Consider the following 24,143-nt stretch of genomic DNA (forward strand, 5'->3'; position numbering starts at 1 on the left):
GAGGAGGAGGAGGAGGAGGAGGGATGGTGTGGTGGGGTACAAGGTGGAAAGACAAGGGAGAGGGGCGCAATGGAGAGGATAACGCAAGGAGGTAGAAGAGAAGAGCGAAGAGTGGGAGTGATGAAGAAAGAGAATGCAGAACATAGAGATGGAGAGAACATGAAATAAGAATATGTAATAAGACTGCGTAAGAATGGTAGGATGGAGATCCATTGGGAAGAAAAGTAGAAGAAGTGTGAAGGTGCAGGAGGAGAGAGGTGAGGTGTCAGGAGAAGAAACTCGTAGCATGAGGCTGGAGAAACAAGAACATAAGCATGAGGCAAGAAGAGGTAGAACTGAAATGGAAGAAAAATGGGAAAGGGGGATGGAAAGAGAAACAGAGATAGAGATGAGGGTGCACGAGGAAGAACAGAGGGAGATAGTGGCGAGATGGCAGGAAAGTGGGTCAGAGGAGAGGACGACGATGTGGAAGAGAAGGAAGAAGAGAGGGATGAGGCGAGTTGGAGGGAGAGATACCAGAGGGAGAAGCAAGAGCGGGAAGATAATGGAAGTTTATAGGGCAGCGTTGCTAGGTGCCGAAAACCAAATAATAAACCAAACAAGACTCAAGAGTGAATCCGTGTCAAAGATCTGTGCCATGGTTCAGGACACCGTTTGGATGTGAGCAAAGTGGTTACAGGTGTAGCATTTCTTTATGATAGACCAAAAGACACTCAAACCATATGGAAGGTGTCAAATAAAGTTGAATAGCGAAAACAATGTTCTCATGAGATCTCAGCAGAGATGTGATTGCATTATTCAGGGGAAATCCAGGGTCAGTTAATATATCTGGTATACATTATTGACAGGGTACAATGTACAAAGAATAATCAGGCAGCTTCTGAATCAGTTTAACGCGATTTCCATCCAATTATAATGCAAATGTCAACTGCATATCCAGAAAATTGGCAAAACAATATGCAAATGAATGCGAGTTTATATATTAGGAATTGGTCCATGGAGATAAACAGCCCTTGCTGCTTCAATTGGGTGCCATTACAACATCGCAGAGGGCACAAACATGATGCTGGTAAAACATGTTAGGAATACAACATTACATTTGTCTTTTGTATTCAATTTGTATTTTCTACATTTCCATTCAAGTTTGTATATGCACATTGAAAAAGCTAATAAAAAAGGGGGGATAGAAACACACCTAATGACATGTAATATTTCCGGCACAAAAATGCAGTATTTTATAAGTACCAACAGCAGTGATGTGGTTAGATGAAGGATACATGTTAAGAGGGATGGACATGAAGGTAACATGTACAAACACTAACATCACATCTGCTTATCTACATTTGATAAAACAGAGAGAAAGAGAAAGTGATGCCGCTTGTATTTATTCTGTGCAAAGAAGGACGAGCCAGTGTTCCCGGGGAGCATTGGGTTCTCGGATCAATACTGGTGCTATGATGAGACAGGGTGAGCTTGTGAGTCGAGATCTTAAAAGATACCTACACCATCACTTTCTGCCATTCTCCTTCTCTCTGGGGTTACGTACAACCCTGCTATATTTAACATGCGTCTTAATTTCCCTGTTTTGGCTGTCCGTCCACACTCTACTGACATATTCACATCTGAAAATCTAACATGTGTGAAAGTGCTCTCCAGAGTTGGAAATCCTGGAATCACATTTTAATGTGGATGGGGAAAACTGAAGTTTTTTAAAATGACATTGGCCTGTTCTAACTCTGTTTTTTACAACAACATTATTTATTTGGACACAGAAGATCAAATGTAATCATTTACGCACATACATACACGCACACACGCACCAACACCAACGTGCGCACAAACACATTGTACTAATTCTACCAGTTGCTGGTGACTATTCTCGTGTATTTCCACATACAATAGCCATAACTGAAAGAAAGAAAATGACGCAAGGTAGAGAACATTTCAAGGCGTGTTTTATTACTCTGTCTCGCTCTGCATATGTGTGACATTGAGAGATTAAGTACACTTCAATGTATACTTATAGTTAATAGAGTCTATACCTTGTAAAAAATCCTTGATTGTGTATTTCAGTACATATGTGTTGCTGTACATTACATACACTATTAAACATGGTTAAATACTGCCATTTATAAAGATAATGCTCTTTCTTACTCCAATATCTAGCTCTTCTGTGATATGACATCTGCTCATCATGTTTGTATTCTCTTGTTAAAAAACAAACCCTACCACACATACAGAAATTAATTTTATCTTTCCCTCCCTCTCATTTTCTCTCTCTCTCTCTCTCGCTCTCACACACGCACATACATACACGCACACGCACCAACACCAACGTGCGCACAAACACACATTCACACAGACAGTCAGCTGTGCCCTTCCCACAGTTAGTAGCACGAAAACAGCACACACTGCCTGTCCCTGCCTTACACACATATATACACACACATGTGCACGCACTCAAACTCTGCAACTGCCCTCTACACACTCTTAAAGGGACAGGACACAGGCTTGTGCATCGCTAGCGAGAGTCAACAGGATACCTGGAAAATACACATTTACAATAGGTGTAGCATACTACATAATGGCTTTCATTTAAATACTGTGTGACTATGAAATAACACTAGCAAACTATTTAAAGGATAAACTAGGGCAAAGAGTAATTTGTAGGAATGTTTGAGGAGTGGCCAAAAAATTAAGAATTCAATCATTGTGTTATTTTTACAATCTTGACAAAGCAAGATCCTTCAATGTTAGTATATAAATAAGAGTTTCCAACAAGACATATTTAACTGATGGCAACAATTTGCACATGATGGTTTCTTATTGTTCCATATTAGGGCCTCATCATTATGTTCATAAAATGGTCAGTTTGGATGGTTACAGTTTGGATTAAATATGATGTACTACAATTAAGCAGCGACATTAACAAGAGGAATACTGCTTTGTTGCAAAAACTGAATATTTTGGAGCCACAAAAAACTGTATAAACTGTAAAAAATCCGTCAGTCTTATCAAAAGTTTTAAATGCGTATGCCAATGGACAAACAGAAAAGTTTTGTGTATTTTATTCAGTTATCTTTTTCGGAATTCTGTATCAAGACTCCCTCTTTTGGGAACAGGGTCTATTAGTGACTATTTTTGCAGTTATACAATCAGGTAAATTAGGTTTGCATTGACTGTTTTATATTCAGGGTTAAAACAGAATAAGAGGCGCCTATTACATTTTTGGAGTAAGGGGAAATGGTTATACCTGTCCTGAGGTCATACAGCAGGAAAGGTAGTTGGGTTGAACATGTGCGCGGGAGGGCACTAAGTCAAACCCTGGTCGCCATTTGGGCCGACTAAAGCCCTACTGTTGTAACCTTAGGACAAAAACCAAACAGTGTATCGTACCAATAGTAGGATACAGTTATACATATAATTGTTAAATTAAAGTGTCATTATAGTGATAGCAATTCGTATTTCTAATGTAGTTCTGTGCATGAACACAAATGCAATGTAAGGCCTTTTACTTGAAGGCCTCCAGAAGAAAACTTGAACTTGAGCGAAGTCGACGAAAAATGAGACACTGTGGCTTTAAGAAGCCCCCACCCTCCCACAACAGGGGGGGCGTGAGCTGAATCCAGGAACAGCGATTGAAAAAAAAAAAGCTCCACCAGTGGACGGTTTCAAGTTCCCCCCGGCTGAAACCCTGCCTGATTTGTGGGCAATGTTGGGGATGTAGAAAAAAAGGAAACCGGAGCAAAGAGAGCGCAAGGGAGAGATAGGAAGACAACACTAACTGGGTAGCTATGGAGATAGTAGGTTTTCCTGGTAGCTTTCTTTGACAGGTGCCGAGTGGGATAAAATAAAGTATCAGAACAGCCTCCAAGATGTACGGCAAGGGTAAAGGAGCTGTTGTCCCCTCCGATAGTCAAGCAAGAGAAAAGTAAGTACATTATTGCACTGTCACAACAGAGATCCAGCCAAGAAGAGTGTGCTAGGTTGCTAAACTTGCTAACTGATAGGAGGCAACTCAGTCACTTCAGCAGGAGCACGCATGTTCTGCAGGCTCTTTTTTTATTAACATACAAGTTAAAAAAAAGTGATGCTGTGATAGTTTATTCGTTGTGTTTGCCACTTGTGTGCCTCTTGCATCCTCCAACTACACAGGCATGGCTGCTAAGTTAGCTGCTAGCTACACTGCCAGTTTCACTCTTCTCTTGTTTGTATATCTAACAAAAGAGTTGCTGTTTTTAAAGTTGCAACCTTTCTATAGAGAGGAAGTGTTGCTGCACGTGTTTCCTAGTTATAATGCATACATGTGCACTCGGGGCTGAATTGTCGGTAAGGAGCATTGATGGGGATCCCACTTTAGTTCCATCTCTGAGGAACAATGCATTTGGAGCGACGCTGTGTATTGTAGCTAGCTGGCTTTTGTGTCGCCCCGCTGAAGCGGCAGGTAAAAATAGAATACAGCTGGTTGGGGCTTTGTTACAAAATAGCACAGGAACGCGTTCAAGAATGGTTCCACAACGCTACCGTGTCTCCGAACGCGGAGGCTACATTGTATCCATGTGAGCGTTCGGTCAGCGGAGAGGCGCCGCTGCTACGAGCTCTGTGCAGCGAGAGCTCACAACTTTTGTGGCCCGTACAGATTTCCCTCAGTCACCCCGAGTTCTGCGAACAAGTGTTGGGGTTTAAAGTCCTTGTAATTTGCCACCACCGCCTGCTGTAGAAGACACAAACATAGGCTGTTTCCAGCGGCTATTTTGTCAGGAAGCTTGGGTGGCGTTAGCTTGGGGAGCCGTAGCAGTCCAATCCCTTTGTCTGCAAGCCACCGTCTCGATGCCTGTTGTTTGCTCAGGATATGCATGCCGCACGTTTACCAACAGTTAAACAATATGCAGAGGTTTCAAGTTAAACTGAAATATAAATGTTACAAACTACTATGAACCAATTCTGAAATATAAGCCTGTATCTGCAGGGAACATCCTTTGCTGATAGTCGCCGCTAACAAAGCCAACTAAGACCTGTGAATGCTTGCATTAAACTTTGTTGGATGTAATTGTTTTAGAACCCTGTGGTGGTTTAATGGGTGATGTTAGAGTTTATATTACACAACAACTGAATACACTAGAAGTAAATAAAAGCAAAATCCTCCCCACAGGTGAATGGCTTTATTCCTCACACTGGATGTGTTGAACACAAATGCTCACTTCAACTGGCTGGACCAGTCAGCATAGGGGAGCTGAAGTGGGACAGAGTTGTCAAACTATGTGCATGTGTGTGAAGATCAGCATACATTTTCAATACCTTAAGTTTATGCTTTGCTGTGTTTTAAACCCATATTCCTATTTTTCTCTCCATGCATCGCTCTTCTAATGTCTTTCTCCATCTGCCTCCTAACTCTCACTTCCCATCTTTTGCTGCTCCTCAAGGTCCTCCTCATCCCTCGCTTCAGTGTTGAATTATTGAGACGGACTGAAGCAGCTGCTCTCAGCTTTGCGTCAGAGTTGAGGGAGACAGAAGAAGAGAGAGAAATAGACAGACGAGAGGGAGATATGGTGGGCAGACTCATCCATGTTTAAAGAGGGGGTTTTGTCGCGAGCCTTAGGCAGGATGTCAGGTGTTCCGGTGGTGTACATCAGGGAAGTTTCACACTCTTATGGGAGTGAGCGTATGAGCGGACCAATGTCCCGTCTCGGAACCAAAGCGGGAACGGAGGGGAGGTAGGTCAGGAGGTCACCTCATGTGGTGTGATGGTGGAAGTAAAATGTGTTTTAACCTGAGAGAAGATGGGGGGGGGGAAATGCAGCCATCAAAAGTGAGAAATAGAATTACAGCTATTTGGTGTTATATAACCTTAATAACTAGGGAGTCAGGGTTTCTAGAGCTAATTTAATTTGTATCATTCCTTATGAATATAATTTCACATTCTGGCTGTCAGAAACGAGCCCTGTTTTTTTATTTTCCTCTCCATCCTGTCTTGACTTCTCCTCCGATCCTCGGTACCACCAACTGTTTTTTTCTCTTTATGTTCCAGTCAAAACTCATTTTTCTCCTCTCCCTTAACTCCTCTCTACTCCTACAGCTCATGTTCCTCTTCTTCCCCTCCTCTTCAAACTTCTCTTCCTTTTCTATGAGCTAGCTTCTGAGCTTTAATAATGCAGGAGGCCAGGTGCACGCACACGGAGCCCCTTTTGCAACCCACACAAAAACACACATACACACACCACACATAAACATTTCATTGAAGGCCTCTTGGGGGGGGGGGGATCTACAGTGTGATCCTTGTATCCCAAGACATAAGACCAAGTCCTCAACTATTCCCTTCTAGTCAAACTCTTATAGAAAGCTGCACAAGTGTTAAGCAAGCCAGTAAACCTGCAGTGAACAGGGAGATGCAAACGGCATTAATATTTGAAGCACTTTCAGTATCTTAAAGCTTCCTGTTAGCCTTTGTCAGGCTTTTCAAAACTGTCAAAAATATGCGTAGATGCAAGGGATCATATGTGTTTAAGTGTGATCAGTAAATGGCACAGGTAAAATAACGATCTGTGTGTGTGCTGTGCAGAAGTGTGAGTGGCCAAATACTTAGAGTGACCTGCAAGTGGCACTGACTTACATTCTACACCAGCGGTCACGGAGAACTTTGTGACCTACAAATTGCAAGGAGCCTCAGAAGGTGGTCAGATTCCCATGGCTAAAGTGGTGTGTGTGTTTGTGTCTGTTAGCTAAACTGCAGTCTTTAGCCTCTTAAAAGCATCGGTCATTGGTACAACAACCAATTTGTCCCATTGTCTGTGTCGCTGCAGCCAAGTCGTATTCCTGGTGTTAGATATGGTTATTGTTATACAGAATAATGGATACATTTAAAGTTGAATACTATTAAGCAGTGTAACTCACTCTGGGAAGTAAAGACTTTTAAGCCACTTATGCTTTGTTTGTTTGTTCATCTGGATGTCTGCCTGCAGTGCTCATGTATGTTTTCTTATCTTGGTCACTATCTGCAAGAGGGGAACACCCTTGGCTATTTATTACCTTCCGAGCAGGACAGCGGGCTGTACACATACAAAGACAAATGGACTTCACAGTGAAACTACTATCACCTATTCATAGCAAAACACCTATGTCACACTTTAATCTTGGGACAGCATCTAGTGAGAGTCATGTCTGCAACTATAGCTCTAAACATGTTACAGAAAAACTGAAGAATTACTCAGAATGACATAAATACAACAACATGTCCGTTTCTGCTTGATTAAGATGGTCTGTCTCTGGGAAATCATTCAAATTATATTCAAATGTCAATAACTTTGTTGTTATATTACTGATAGGAATTTCATCCAAAGTCCAATTGGACAAAGGGTTGTCCAACCAATGCTCAGCCCAGGCCAGAATGATGATTATGATACCAGGTGAGATGCTGCGACTGGCCCAATTCAACCACTGTGGTGCTCTGAATAGACTCGTAAAGACAGCAGTATGTAGTCAAGGATAGATAATTAACTGCCCATGATATATATATATATATATATATATATATATATATAGAAGTGGGTGTCTCGTTGGGTAGTAAGATATTTATCGATACAAGTGTCGAGATATAATGTTTTCTCAAATTGTATCGCTTCAGTGAATCCAATTGTAATTTGTAGTTGATTTGTGATTGACATTGTTCATTTTGAGTTGTTTACACCCTCATATGATAGATAGCAACTCCAACGTGAGCATATGATGTTGTCTTCTGTATACTAATGCAGTTTTCTTAACATTGGTTCAAATTAGATTAGGAAAAATCAATATATTGCCTTGCTTAGAGTATGGCAACATATAAGTCGAAACTCTTGTATCGTATCCTATTCAGCGTTTTCTTTGCCAATACATCCCTTTTGCCTCAGTGAGAAAGTGTAGGGACGGGGAGAAGCCGGATGTACAATATCCATCTTTAGTCGTGTCTAAAATAATACTTTGTACCAATTGCCATTTCATATAAACGTGTAGAATTTTGAGTGCAGTGATCATCATGTGTGACACTTGAATACAAACTTTGGAATTAGACCTTTTTGGTGTGTTAAAAATACATTTATCTTACAAATATTAAAGAGCATGCATTTATATCTGCCAGCTGCCGCCCCCCCCCTGCTGTGATGATGCTTAGATAATGTCCCCCGACTGCGTAGCTTCTATGTAAAAGACAAGGTGTGATCATATGGCAACCATCGCCTCCCTACAGTTATTGTCTATTTGCCTATTCATATCTTTGACTGACTACATTTGCATTTGAACAATGCATATCTTAAACATTTGCATATCATCAGCTGTAAGAACTGGTCAGGCACGGATCGTATCTCCATCATAACGCAACACAGCAGTTGTTGCCGTTTATGTTGCTCCCATGTGCCCCCCCCCCCCCCCCCCCTCATCTTCAGCTCGATTCAAGACATTTAGCAGAAATAGTAACTCAATAATTGGATTCTAGCATTGGAACCTCAGATAAATGAGCAGGGCTTTACTATCCCCATATGGACAGTTACTTTGTGCGGTTATTTGTTCATGGATATTTTCATAGTGAATCACACTGACTAATCAGCTAAATAGATAACGCTATAGCATTTATAGCCTGAGAGTATTTGAAACACTTTTTTACCTGATATATACAATGTCATAAATGTGCTTATATTATCATAAAAGAATTTCAAAAATTGAAAATACACACAATGATAGACGCACAATAAAATAAGAGGAACTCTCCAGGAAATACATTTGAGTATGACTATTATTCTACAGAAACTTGCATTTAAAAATATCCTAGGTGCAGCTAATGATTATTTTAAAAAGCAGTTAATCTGACAATTTCTTATTCTACAGTTTAATCTTTTGTCAATAAAAAAAATCAGAAACAGTGACCATCACAATATCCTGGAGCTCGATGGTGACTAATTGAATATTTTCTTTTTTGCCAGAGCAACAGAACTAACCCCAAAGTGTTCTGTTTATTATAATGTAAGACCATTAAAAGCAGAACAATTCTCACAATTGTGAACCTTGAGATATCAATCTTTGAAATATTTGCCTGACAATTCCATAAGTTAATCGAATACCATAGTAGTTGACTGTTTAATTGACATTGTTGAGACCTTTCATGCAATTAGTTTGTCATACCTACTTGCAATTGTTCTGTTGAAATGAGGTGTTTTTCCTAAAGAGCGATGCATTATTCTTTATAAATGACGTCCGAGGTATCACTGAGCAGCTAAGGAGCTTGGTGACGCAGAAAATAATAGCTACATTGGCAAATTTAGTCCAGTTATTAAAACGTACACTATTACGTTTCTTTATAACATGGTGATAATGATAGCCTATTGGCTCTCCATCCAAACATTTTACCGACTAAGAACATTTACTGCACTCAAGGCTCTTAAAATGATATATAATTAAATAGACATCACCTCTCTCACCATTTAACAACAGTACAAGGGGAAGAGAGCATTGGAAAAACAAATAGACGGTCAGTGGTTAAAAAAAACTGAACAACAGCGGTATTATCACAAAACCATGTTTCATTGATCACTTCATTGACTAATAATGGGGAGCGATGACAGTGAGCTACTGTCCTTCTCATTAGGACCTTATTGGCCTGTCAGAGGACTGTCTGCTCTGGGCACACGGGGCACTGTCATATCCACGCTGCCGGTCGATTGATGGTCCATTAACAGCCTATTAAACATGACTAAGTGAAGGCGTTAGGAGTACAATGTTGGGCCAATGGGGGTTTCCCACTCCACAGCATGGTTCTTGTGTCCGTTAATAGACCCTGGTGGATTGCTGTTATAAAGTGTGGCTGGCCTGATATAATAGTGATTTCAAATTCAAGGCCATGGCTTTTAAAATACTGTTTGATTTAGTTGGAATGCCTCTCGTGTGCAGCTACTACTATCAGTATTTAATCAGTACAAATTTTGTTCATACAGCTTGGCAGGTATACTTCAGGTTCTGTTTCAATTTTGAAGACGTTGGATACTTAAGCTTCGTAAAATGTATATTGGAAAATAGTGTCAAAAGCTCTACAGTCCACAGAGCTGAGATCATGTGGCCCTTTTTTGTGAGAACATTTCAAGCAACCCAAACATCTTTAAAGGTATTCTAGAGATTTACCTGCATTTGAACCAAGAGCCAATGTTAGTTATTGTCATGGTTTCTATTTTCCCAAACATCTCTGCTTTTACCAATGCCTACCAGGTGTTATCAGAGGGACAGTAACAGTCCTGCACCTTTGTGACTGGTCAAACATAAGCCTTGAGATGGCAACATGTATTCCTGCTGCATGTAAATATCAGGACTTTGGACATATAATGTTAAATAGATAATGCAGCTGACTTTTGTTTAATGTAAAACAACTAAATAAAGGAAGTCACAAAGAAAAGAAAAACTTTCATTGTATTTGCTAATTGTTTGAATAGATTATTTGTAAAGAACCAGAAAAAACTCACTCATTCGACCTGTCTTGACTTTTCTGCTGCTTTTGATTATGTTCACCATGTCTCTTTTCTACATATCCATTCCAACTTCATAGTAGCACAGACTCTTTTTTTTGTTTAAGCTATACCATTAAGCCACTTTATTAGCCATGGTTGGTCTGTTAACCTTCACAGTTGTTGAGTTGTGGTAAAGATTCAAACACAAATTGACTCATAAAATCAAGCCCCTGGAATATATATGGCCGACTATCCTAAGGGGCTTATAGTTTATAGCAAGATTTGGTTGAATTGCTATTGTAGGTCTGCATTTGGTTGTAAAAAATTGGGCCGCCCAAAATACCTAAGATGCCAAATAGACATCATTGAGTGCAAATGCGAAGACTCTTGATCTTGAGAATATGGAGGCTGGATTTTGCCACTAACAACTTTTTCCTTTGTGTTTCAGGTTAGCATTATATGTGTACGAGTACCTGCTACATGTGGGAGCACAGAAGTCCGCACAGACCTTCCTGTCTGAGGTAAGATGACATCCATGTCCTGAACTAGTTTCAAAACAACAAGTCCTCCAACTCATATGACCAAATAGGTCGATTGTTCAAGCGCTTATTACAACCTTTAATCACGTTTTAAAGTTTTCGACCTCTAGTGCTCCCGTTGACTGCAAACGCTCCGGTGGGTCGTATATTCACAAATAACCCTCTCTGGAAATCCTAAATTGTAGGATCGTTTGGCCATTAAAATGCTTTTTGATTAGATTTCTAGCGAGAAGTGTATATTGTACTTTTAGAATCCACGTCCAGTAGGGTGGTCCTTCGTGAGAGGTACATTTTTTGAATTCATTTATTTTAAGCTCCAACCACCGTAACTCGTTATACTTGTCAATAAATTGTATTCAAATTCCAACAACATTTACCCCTCCCTCATCAACCTTGAAGTTTAGCCTCACGTAGGGTGGTCTTTAAAATTGAAAGTCGGAAAGTCTAAGCTCCAACCCCCAGAATTCATTCTATTAGCCAAGAAAACTCTCCTGGTGGTTATGGGGGTTGGAGCTTAGACTTTCCGACTTTCAATTTAAAGGACTACCCTAACGTCCAGTGGATGTGTAGGATCTATAGTTTGATAGATATTACGAAGATTATTCGAGGTCTCGCCAGGAGAACGTGTATATACTACGTCTTTCCCCCAATTCATTTCTATTGACGGCAGCGTCCATGTAAAGTTAGCGTCAACCCTCACGGTAGGGCTGCTCAATTAATCGTATTTTAATCGCAATTACGATTTTGGCTTGCAACGATTATGAAAACAACATAATTGAAATAAAACGATTTCTTTTTTTCTTTTTTATTATTGCATTTTAATGGTCAAACTATTCTACAATTTAGGATTTTACAGAGAGGGTTATTTGTGAATATACGACCCTCCGGAGCATTTGCAATCAACGGTAGCATCAGCCCATATGCCGCAAATTGTTGTTTCTTATACGACCACTAGAGGTGCTAAACTTTCAAACGTGACTATAGGTCGTAATGAGCTGCTGAACAATCAACCTATTTGGTAGTCTTTTGGAGGAGGACAGGCTGTTTCAAAAGCACTGAGCCAATCCTTGTTATTCTCTCTTTGTCTTCAATTGTGTATCTAGACTGGCAAATAAAGAATTAGTGATGAATTTACATTGGCCTTGGTGATTTGAGAATAAAAACGGCTTTCCTCAGTAGTAAAACTACACACGCCATGACCCAGCTAAAGTGCATGTTTACAACAACTTGCGGTGTCAGAGCAAACATGCTAAACTTGATTGCCGCACCTGAGCTGTTGCATTAATTTTTCAAGAGGAAATCCTATAAAGTTACACCAGATCATGCTCCCTGTCTGCCATTGGTAATCTTAGTGTCAAAACATCTGACGCAGTTGTCTTCGGACATTGTAGACATGGTGTTGACTGTTTACATTTCCTCCTAAAAGCCCTTTTGGGGGAAGACAGTAAGTGAGTACATGACTTTCCCGTATCCATAAAGCATTTCATATGTAACGAAAGAAAGAAAGGCAGACAGGACAGAGATGTAACAGAAGGAAGATGGAGATCGACAGAGGCAGATAGATGCCTATCTTCGCGTCCGAGGCCATTGACAGTTTGAGACTGACTGATTATATGCTCTTAACCCCTGGACCTGCAGACATAATCCTCTCTCTAGTGGCCACAAGTGACTCTTCTCTCCTCTCCTCCAGATTCGATGGGAGAAGAATATTACATTAGGGGAGCCTCCTGGATTCCTCCATTCGTGGTGGTGGTGAGTTTCAGTTTGCTATTCTTTTTTTTCTCACAGTAAGCTTATCCATGTTGTTTACTTGTGTGAGTAAACAGTTTTTACAGTACATGTCTAAAGCTGTGTATCATACCTCGCCATACATACTCAATCATTAACAGGACTCTAGTGACCATCATACACGTCTGGGTATTGTTTGTTTTATTACGTTACTAACACCAGTACCCTTACAGTAATAGCGACACTAATAAAGCACTTCATTTGATGAGTAGTTATCCTACTTCATTGATACCCACCCTAACCCTAACCACCTCTCTTCCAGATCCAAATATTTTTTTAACACAAAATATTTTGTTATTGCATTTACAAAATGATATACAATAGTAGGTACAAAAGTATAAATTGCTAACTCTGTGAAATACATGAAGTTGACGTCAGAACACCATAATTGGGTTGTAGCTGATTTGGTAATAGGCCAATAACATGCCACATTAAACTGAATAACGCTTGTGATGATTGGCTGCCAGCAAAATCAGATAAATGGCCCTCTTTTGTCAGATCTGTGTAGAAAAAGGATCTAAATCAGGCATCTTTTGACCAAAGAAGTTTTGGTAATACTTGGTGCTGGGATATTTTAGTACCTATTCTAAGATCTCATCCTAACCTTACATAAATTAATTACTGTCACATGCACAAACGGTAGCTTCAATGGTCTGAAGGCTCATGGAAGAGCCAAATAAATGTTAAGCATGTTCAACTCATAAATGATATAGACATCAACAGATTCATGTTTTGAAAATGACCAGATTTTGACTTATTGTTGGTGCTCCAGTCATGATTGAAATGACTTCCGGAGATGGGAGGTGGAGCAGAGTCTCAGCCTGGGGTTGACCAGACTCTGTGAGGACGTGACCCCTCCCTCCCCGTCTTCTCCCCTCCTCCAGTTCTCCATCCTTCACCCCCGATCCTGAAACAATAGATCCAGATGGTTAGGGAATGGACTCCCCTCCCCCCCTCACCCTCTCGTCACCCTTTGTGTGCCCCTCACCTCCCACTTTTCTCCTTTGTTCATGAGGGAGAGGGATTCTTAGCAGATTAACCCGTTGCATTCCATCTTCCTTTGTGTCACCTCTCCCTCCGCTGTCTTCCTCCTCCCCCCCCCCGTCCCCCTCCTGTCATTTCTGCCCCTGGCTAAGATTTGACCCTTGCGGTCATCACCTTAAGCCCCGATCAACGGTTTCACTTGTTTTTGAAATTGCAGGTTCAGTTCATAGTCAAGCTTTTTGCAGGAAATCAGGATGGGTCAAGGAATCACACAACACTTAAAGTAATTATAAAATATGTTTTACTGTAAAACCCTAGTTAACATGCAGCTGGTAATCAGTAATCTGATTTCTCCCCCTCCCCTATTTTGAGTCTTTTCCAGGGGATTTGTTGACAATGAGAGGATACAGATTATATCCAGCCTTATTCTATCCATCAAATAGAGTAATAGACTCACTGAGACCTAAGAAACAAAAGCATCTTACATTTGTGGAATTGGTAGATGTCTTACTTCTGTAACATAATGACATCGCTACGTAACACTCACGCTCCTTATTGGCTAGCACTCCAACACATTGTATGTGATATCCTAAGGGAAGGGACATCTCTAATACCTCATTCACACCAACGCAACTCTGGTTCAAGCTCCGTGTTAGAGCTTTTCAGGTTCAGAACCGGTTCTTCGGTTTAGCTCCAGCTCTTTTCACACCGCCCAGAGTCCGACTGGTAATGCGTCGTTGCGTCATCGTTTGCGTCATGACGTAACCGTTTGCGTGCCTGCTTCATAAAGCCAAACCGCGCGGATGAAATCAGTTGCATTCATTTCTTATGGCTCTATCTGCAGCTTTTCCGGAGTCATTTATGTGGTTTAGACTATATTATAAAAAAAGTGTACTCGTGTCAATAAAGTTTTTTTTTAAAACACAACTGCTTCCGAGGTCGGTCTTATTTCTTAAGGTGGACTGAACCATGAGTGTGGAGCAACGTTGTATCTTTCATTTAAATGAACTGTAACCTTCACCCAGGTATGTAACAGCTGTTCTCAAATGAACACGTGAAGTAAAGTTGAATTTTTATAGATTTATAATGAGAGGTGATCAACGTGAATGCTCAGGTTCCACCTTAACACGCAGACATGTTGCTTCACCATGAGCAGAAACCTTTATATATACAGTCTATGGCAGAAACACTGAAACTCTGAAACTCTTGTTAAGTTTCTCCATCGTTGTGTACAAACTGGATAAAACGCGGGCTTTTTGTTGTTGTTCAGGAGTTGATCCTGTCTCTGCCCCCGCCTCGACGTAAGCGTGACGTATGTGGTGCTTTTGCTCTGGCCGGACAATTTGTTGGTGCTTGAAACGAACCGGATTCTGGAGCTAAGAGGCTGCTCCGCTGCAGTGTGAACACGAAAACCCGGTGCTTTTCAAGCTCCAGCTCCGAACCGGCACTGAAACACCGTTGGTGTGAATGAGGTATAAGTGGTTGACGAGAGGGTGTCGTTTTTCTCATACTGATATTCTGAACAATCTGTGCTGTTGTATTTGCTGTAAAGTGTCTCTACTGTAGGCTAATTTTATTATATGTACAGCACTTTGGCTCGACCAAAAATCGTTTATAAATGTGCTATATAAATAAAACTTGATTTGATTGATTTGATTTGAATCACAACAGAGCCGGCCAGCTAACTAATCAGAGCAGACTGGGCTCTGGTTTCAGACAGAGGGTGAAAAGAGGTGCTGCAGCACAGGCAGTATGAGAAAAGTAAAGTCCTGCCTGCCTCTCACCATACTACTTCCCTGATGGCTCCCACAGGATTGTTGACATCCTCGTGGATTCATCTTCTTATTATAGACACATGCATTTCCAAACATTTGGTCTACCTATGCTGTAAAATGTATTATCTCTTCGATTTACACACGGCATCTATTGCACGTCTGTCCGTCCTGGGAGAGGGATCCCTCCTCTGTTGCTCTCCCTGAGGTTTCTCCCATTTTCCCTTTAAACTGTGGGTTTTCTCTGGAAGTTTTTCCTTGTACGATGTGAGGGTCTAAGGACAGAGGGTGTCGTATTGTCATACTGATATTTTGTACAAACTGTAAAGTCCACTGAGACAAATGTAACATTTGTGATATTGGGCTATATAAATAAACATTGATTGATAGTAATCAAGGAGACCGATATTTGGAACCAATATACATTTGCAGTAAAATCAGAAAATCTTGGTGTCAAAATGTAGAATAACACAACATCTTAAAACTGGTTTCCTCTCTGTGACCCTGAGTAAAAATAAAATTAAAACTTGTTCTGAACTTCTGATATTTGAGTCTCACTCATTTAGTAGTCCCAATTCAGCAGCACCAGATTGTGGTGCAGAAAGCAGAGTTGCTGCGAGGCTCCACTAGCAGCCGTCCCAGCGCGTCCCAGTTTCTCCGCTGCGAGACGCTGGCTGCAGCCCGGAAAATCAGATGGCGCTGTGGGCGGGATATTGCTCGTGAACAGTGGTGACTGCAGCCAGAGAAACGGCTGCATCAGAGCTAAAGTTGTATCGACAATTTGATTTAAAAAAAGGCCGATAATCTGTAAAATGCGGAATATCGGCCTCGATAATCGGCCAGGCCGATAATCGGTCGACCCCTAATAAGAATAAACAAGTTGAAATGATTTGTTATTGGTTGTGATCATATTCTAAAGATGTTTGGATTATTGAAAAGTATACAGCTCTCTTTCATATGAGTGTTGAGAGCTGTATCCATAAGTGCACCAGATTGATGCTTTTAACTTCAACATTTAAAAAGAAATCTTCCCGGGGGTCCACCCCCAAATAAAGCAGGTTAAAATAATTCAATTGAATACATTTTCTTTTAGTAAACGCTGAAAACGGGTCCCACAGACCCAAACAGCGCACAAAGGTTAAAGGTAAGCATATAATAATGTTAAAATGTGCTAAATATATACACTGCAAAAAACAAAAAAAAGAGGAGTAAAAGTAGCTCACGACTTACTTTATTTAAGTAGCTCTCCTCCTAAAAAAGGTTGGAGACCCCTGTTACAGAACGATACATTTGACAATTTTAAGCTTGGCCTACCATTTTATTGGAGCGATGAGGAACAGGTGGGGCTTGAAAAGGCCCACCTGTTCAAAGTGGGGAATGACAGAAAAAGGCACCAAATACAAATAAAATGTGTTTTATTGCATGTGGGTATCGCAGATTCTTTGCATTCTTGTGATTATTTGTTATAGCCTTTTTACTTGCTCTTATGAGGAATATTAAATGAAAGCTACACAAAGTGGGCCACTGGATGAAGAATATTATTCACTGTGTGGCTGAAGGACATTACTGAAATTACCAGTGTACATATTACAAAGGAACACATATTTAAAAACCTGTAGATGTAGAATTACTGACTGGTAAATGTACTCTTATATGCTCTTTGAAAAGTACAGTATCGAGTGTAACTGTTCACCTCGGGGGGTGGCTCTGCTGAGTCAGAAGAATGCTTTTTAAAGCACTATCAGCAATGTGATACCAAGGACATGTTTTAATAAAAAGAAAATGAAGGAACAGAATAATAACCTAAAAGCAAAAAAAAAGCACGGATACATCTTGAGAATAAGTGTGTTCTCTTGTTCATTAAGGGCCAAAACCTAGATGTAGGTTGTGTCTTTGCAAAATAAAATAAATAATATAATGTTGTATTTTATACCTGGGTAAACATCCTTTTCTTTACCTCCTCTCCTTGTTGAGGCTTACAGTGAAGGGACAGATAACCTTGTTGAATAGAAGGTTCAGGTCTTGTAGCCTCTTAATAATTACTCCCTGTTGATGTGTCCTTGAGCACTGACAACCTTATCATCTGTAGCTCAACCAAGCCCTCAGTCCATACGCTAAAGAGGAGTTGGAGGAAAACACACTTTTAGAGATCAAAATATTGTATAAAGGCCTCTTGAAGGGGCCCTATTATGCTCATATGCTATCAGGTTCATATTTGTATTGTGTGCCTCTACTGTGACATGTCCTCCTTCATACTGCCTGTGCTGCAGCACCTCTTTTCACCCTCTGTCTGAAACCAGGGCCCAGTCTGCTCTGATTGGTCAGCTGAACAGCTCTGTTGTGATTGGTCAACCTGTTAGAGTTGTCCCGCCCCTATCATGTACTATGTTTTGGATCGCTAGCCAACAAAAGTGTTACAAAGTGATGTCACGATGTTCCCAAAGTAAACAAAGGATTCAAATGGAGGCGTTTCAGGCAGGTGGGGGGGGGGGGAGTGTGTGGGAGTGAAACTCCCTCTGGTGTGAACTTCAGGATTTTATCCTTTGCAGACCATTTACATGCACAAAAACCTATTCAACACACCAAAGGAAAAGGAAAACTCCAAAAAGCATAATAGGGCCTCTTTAATGATCTCAATCAACTCACTCATATCTAGCATGTCTTAAGAAGTGCAGAGGTGTACGAACAATTCCAGATGTTGGGCTTTCAACATGTCTGTGTGCAACACAGATTGTCGGGCCCTGTGAAGTGGCTGCCTGATTGGTCCCCTCGTTAGCCATGTCGCTGTTTTACTCTGTGTATAGCACTTCCACTAAATCAATGCACAAAGACTGATTCAATGAAGGCCTCTTAGACAGGTAGCACACCATCCCTCAGCGTTGTTGCCTAGCAGATTTTCCACTTAATCTGTTTATATAAACTGAAACAAATATCCATTATGGAGACATTTTGTGTCTATCTCTGTGTCAACTCTTATTATTGCCTTGACCTTTTGGAGATCATTTTATGAGCAAATCTTATCCCTGGTAAAAGAATATGTTTGTCATTGAGTTTAGCTCTATATTCATGATTTAAGTCTAACCGTTCAAGTTTGAAGCTAAGAAATGGATGCAGTCAATAAAAGGTCCATGCATGTACTGTAACACAAGAGAGTGTGTGTGTATTTTTGAGTGAGTGAGAGGTTGATTGAGGGGGCGACACTGGCATTGTGTCCCTCTTACAATGATGCTCAAGTATATAAGAGGCCGTTTAAGAGCGCTAGGGAGATAGTGAGAGTGTGTGAATGGGTTATGAATAGCTGTTACACATTTGCTTGTATTGCTCTGTATGCTAACCTCTGACCTCTTCGTCCCAACCCCCCCCCCCCCCTCTTTTCAGTGTATTCTGGGACTTGTATTGTGCGGCTCCAGACCGAAGGGAGACATGTGAGCACTCCAGTGAGGCGAAGGCCTTCCATGACTATGTAAGTGACAACTGGCTCTGCAGCCGCTTCTTCTCACAGAAACACACACTCATTCACTGTAGCAGTGGTTTCTTTGTATGAATGCTTGAGACACACATGTACAGGTTTGTATAGAAACTTGGAGGAATAATCTTCAAGAGGCACCTTCACCAGCCAGAAGAGGAAAGTCTGCACTTTTTAAGACACAATTAGACCGGCTCTATAGAAATCCACTCTACTGGGAGTCAAACTTTTAATATTATCTCAACAACTAGAAGAATCCCAGCTGACTGTAAACTAATGACTACACAAACAAATATTCAGGGGTCCTCAACATTTCTCAGGCCAAGGACCCCTTGGTTAAAAGAGAGGGAGAGGGGACCCTGTGGGAATTATTTTGTATTTATCTTACATTTTGGGGATTTGAAGAGTCTTTCAGATGTTTTATGTTGATTGTTATGACCGGCTCGTAGGCCACAACGGAAAGATGACAAGACGTACACGAGTTTCCAAAAACCACGGCACATTTATTGCGGTTGTTCAGTATAAAGTACAAGATGGATGGACGAGGGGAGATGATCGCCGTGTTACTCCTCCTGCGGCCGGCTTGGAGAGAGTCAGGGCCCCCATGTGACTCCGGGCAGCTGGGCTTAATAGCACCTCGGCTCCGGCCAGGTGTCCGCGATCGCGCTGAGGGGCCTCTTCAGCTCCACCCCACCGTAAGACCTGTAACACACCTGAACACAGGCTCTGGGGCCGTCACATGATTGTCTCGTGATTTGTTGTGTTTTCTTTGTCTTCTAACATCTTGGGACAATGTGTGAAATAATTATTTTCCTTTAACATGTTATACAAGTAAAAGACATACCTTTTTTTAATGGAGAGAAAAAAAGCACCAAACTATTAAAATCATAATGCGATAGCTAGCTCACGTGATTGCATGAGGGCTCTTGGGTAACAGACTCAATGTTTGATGTTTTGTGTTTCATACACATTGGCCAAAATAACTAGCAAATCATGTCACTATAATAATGCATATTTTACACGTAAACAAAAATTCTCAGTAGCACCATTTTATGCTTTCACCTGTTATATGTGCTCCTGTTACAGAACTGGATATTTCTACCAAAGTGCAGCTTGAGAATCGTAGTTCCCTTCTCTCATTTATCTACTCAGGCTTTTACCTTTTTGTCTTAATATCAAAGAATCAAATATTACTAAGCCTTTGAGGTGCTTTTTTAAAAGTGTCTGCAGAGAAATGAGTGGGACTTTTACATCCAGAACCAGCAGGGCCCAAAAACGCTCCAAGCACTTTGTCAAGTATCAATGGTTTATCAAGAAATCGTGAGAGAATAAATCTTTTAGATTCTGAGACAGTGTCTAAGGATTGAGCCTTTTGTGTGCTGTACAGTGGTGATGTTAAACTACGTGAATGAAATTGCCGCCAGTGAGTAAAATCACAATTCAAGTAAAATAAGAAAAACTCTGTAGCCTTAAAAAAAGCCTTACGTTCTGTTTACACTGTACGTTTTTATGTCTGTGTCCTTGAGGAATTATTCGATGCCGTTGGGCGTCTGAAGGAAACATTTTTCTTTCCCCCCATCTAGAGGTCACGTTCAGCTATGAAACAGTCTTTCCGGAGTTTGAAGGGATTCAGTGTCTTGCCCAGGGACGGGGGGGAGACGGGGGGGAGATACTTGCTGTCACAGGTGCTCAGAACCAGGTCTCATGCAGAAGGAGTCCAGTAATGCCAAATACAAATGTAAATATGTGGCTGTTTTTCACCACTTCGACGGGTAACTGTATCCACTTGTGTGTAAATGGCATGTGTTGTGATTGACACTGTTCTACAGCCTGTCCTCTCTGGTCAAGACAGTGTGGCATTGTGTGTGTGTGTGTGTGTGTGTGTGTGTGTGTGTGTGTGTGTGTGTGTGTGTGTGTGTGTGTGTGTGTGTGTGTGTGTGTGTGTGTGTGTGTGTGTGTGTGTGTGTGTGTGTGTGTGTGTGTGTGTGTGTGTGTGTGTGTGTGTGTGTGTGTGTGTGTGTGGTGTGTGTGTGTGTGTGGTGTGTGTGTGTGTGTGTGTGTTGTGTGTGTGTGTGTGTGTGTGTGTGTGTGTGTGTGTGTGTGTGTGTGTGTGTGTGTGTGTGTGTGTGTGTGTGTGTGTGTGTGTGTGTGTGTGTGGTGTGTGTGTGTGTGGTGTGTGTGTGTGTGTGTGTGTGTGTGTGTGTGTGTGTGTGTGTGGTGTGTGTGTGTGGTGTGTGTGTGTGTGTGTGTGTGTGTGTGTGCTGTATAGTGGGGGGAGATAATGGAATAGAGTTCTAATCCGGTAATCCCAGCACTGGGCTGAGGCTAAGCTAGGGATTTATGTGTGTGTGCGTTCGTGTGTGTTGGTGTGTGTTGCGTGTGTATTTTTGGACGTGGAGCATTTTTGGCAACCAGCCCATAGATGGCGGGTGGAGGGGCTCACACCCTCAGTGCCAGTGTGCCAGTTAACCCCGGCTGTGTGTGTGTGTATCAATGTAGATGGGTGTGCTACATGGTCGCTGGCTGTCTGCTCCTAACGGTGATAAAGCGAACTAGACGGGACCAGTTTAATTTTGGCTCCAGCCCCCTGAGGCTAGTCTCTGAGCACAGGTCCCTTTCTACTGGTTTCAAAAGAATGAGCCGGTTAGAGGCATGGGAGGAAGAGAAAAAAAAGATATTTCACCTTCCCTCAAAAGAGTTTCTTAGTCTTTTTGAGAATTGTGGTGAGCAAGCATTTATGAGGTATTATCACAGCTCTCTCTGGAAAGGTTTATCGATACAGTAAAGGCTACTTTCCACATGGACCCTGGTTATAAAAGTCATGCAGGGGCTGCTATCTTAGAGTGACTCGGTATATGTCAAGTTTATAGTTCCTTTAAGCATATTATTCACCAAAGAGGAAGGCATAAAGGGTTTAATATTTGGAAAGCAGATGCAGGCAATTTTTTCTTCATATGCTGATTCATTTCATTTTAAGTGTTTTGTAATGATATCATTCACGCAGGCTTTTAGATAAGGCTTAAATGGCTTGACATATTATACATTTAAAATATATAGACTTCTTTTTTTATACCATTTTATAATGATAAATGCTGAATTATACACCTAACCAAATGATATGATTGAGACCAAGAGTACATTTTAATGTCTTATAGTTAGCTCCATTAATTGTACCTTCATGTCTTACGCCAATTAATTTGCTGGCTTGATTAGCAGTGTTAATTGTTAAATCCGTCTTAAATCAAGTCCATCCACTCCTGTAATTTAAATAATGGGAGTTTGATCTTCCGAGCTAAGCACTCCACAGTTAGGAGCTACTCAACATTAGAAAAACATTTCACAAAAAGCACATCTGATCGAAGCCTGGTGATTGTTCGACATTGCTAGAATAAATTGGTTTAATTGCGATTCATCGACTTGTTCCTGGAGATGTGTGTGTGTGTGTGTGTGTGTGTGTGTGTGTGTGTGTGTGTGTGTGTGTGTGTGTGTGTGTGTGTGTGTGTGTGTGTGTGTGTGTGTGTGTGTGTGTGTGTGTGTGTGTGTGTGTGTGTGTGTGTGTGTGTGTGTGTGGTACACACCTCTTCTTAAAGACCTATACGATTCACCTAAAGTGTTTTGACAGTGTATGCACTGTATTAAATCAGCAATGTGATGTTGATACTTATTTCTTGATTTCATGATTAGTCTTATTCTTCCTGCACTGTTCTTGTTCACGCTGTATTTACACATCTGCCCACTCTTATCATTTCTCTCACTCCTTTCTCACTCTTCTCTCTGTCTTTTTTGCATTTTTGCAATTCTCTCTCTGCTTGTGGTTTCTCTGCGACGCCCCCGCATCTGCATCCCCCCCCCCCTCACCGTCTTTACTATATTTTTACTCTCCAGTCCGCTGTCTCTCTCGCCTTATCGCTCACTCCCTCTCTCCTCCTCTTTTCCTATCTCTTTCTTGACCCCCCTCCTCCCTCCCTCATTCCATTACCACCACTACTACCTCTGTTCCCGAGAGAAGATTGATTGGCCAATCTAGCTGTTTACCCACAATGCCTAGTGCCGAGAAGGAGAGGGCAATGTAGACCGCATGAAGAAAACAGACGGTTGTTAAGGTGTTTGAAAATGGAGTAAGTGGCCGAATGTCATAGATAAAAAAAGGGGGGAGGGAGCCGGATCGGAAAACATTTTTATTTTTTATTTTAAATCCAGTAGCCACAGGATGTCTTGAAATCCTAACACTGAAGAGCACTTGTTATCAGGGAATGAGCTATTCTTCATTATTATTCAAATTATGTTTTTTCCATTATTCAAAGTTCACATCTTGTAAAATGACAAGATTTGTTAGATAAAGGAAAATATAACAATGCAATATATTCATGCCCTCTTGGGTATTTAAAGATGCTTTTTATTTTTACCAAAATAGTATTATATATATATAAGTGCTTTATGCATCTTCACAAATCCAAACTGGCAAACATTATGCACCATTTGAAGGACATATCATGTTTTCTTTCTTCAGGTGCTTATTTTGAATGACGCTGCGTCATAGCAAGCTACTTAAAGGGTGGGTGGATTCCCTGACGTTGACGTCAAGATCACCAGCCAATCAGGATTGGAGTAATGAGATTGATGCTTCTGTTTGCATACGCGTTGAGGCGCATCCCATAGTGAGACATCTCACTTCATGTTACTCTGAGGCTGCAGCCACACGAGGACAAAAACGGCCGTTTGCGTTACTGTTTAGTGTCATATAGACCATTCGGCCACACGAGGACGACCGCATACGGCACTAAACGACTGAGGAAACGATAACGGGTCCCAAGGTGGATAGAATGGCATACGCAACGCTCTGGGGGGTCAAACAGCTCCGTGTGTACGCCCTATACGATCATTTTCTGATAATGATTGCGCAATAGGCCCGCCTCTCCCCACCTCTGCTGCTCACCTCCGCGTACCCCGCGCCATTGCTGATGTTTTTCGCCACCAACAACAACAACAATGGCGGATCGCAGAGTTGCTATCGTGCTCCGGACGCTACTGACCATGCTACAGTTCTTTGTGCAACATCTACAGCAGACTTACACATCCGGGGGGGATCTTACTCGCTGCTTTTGTGGATATGTACTGCAGCTTCAGCGAT

General features: G+C 41.3%; 1 protein-coding gene across 2 annotated transcripts in view; it reads left to right on the forward strand.

Moving 5' to 3' along the window:
* Positions 1-3,643: 3,643 nt before the first annotated feature.
* The window catches only part of zgc:110158 (uncharacterized protein LOC553590 homolog), a 40,946-nt gene continuing 20,446 nt past the window's right edge, over positions 3,644-24,143 (forward strand). For both annotated transcript variants that reach the window (XM_034207361.1, XM_034207362.1), the window contains exons 1-4: positions 3,644-3,931; positions 10,912-10,984; positions 12,693-12,754; positions 18,925-19,009. In XM_034207361.1, coding sequence (XP_034063252.1) covers positions 3,876-3,931; positions 10,912-10,984; positions 12,693-12,754; positions 18,925-19,009 — 276 coding nt within the window. In that variant the 5' untranslated portion in view covers positions 3,644-3,875. The remainder of the gene's footprint in view (positions 3,932-10,911; positions 10,985-12,692; positions 12,755-18,924; positions 19,010-24,143) is intronic.

This window comes from Gymnodraco acuticeps, unplaced genomic scaffold, assembly GCF_902827175.1.
Source record: "Gymnodraco acuticeps unplaced genomic scaffold, fGymAcu1.1, whole genome shotgun sequence".
Taxonomy (NCBI): Eukaryota; Metazoa; Chordata; class Actinopteri; order Perciformes; family Bathydraconidae; genus Gymnodraco; species Gymnodraco acuticeps.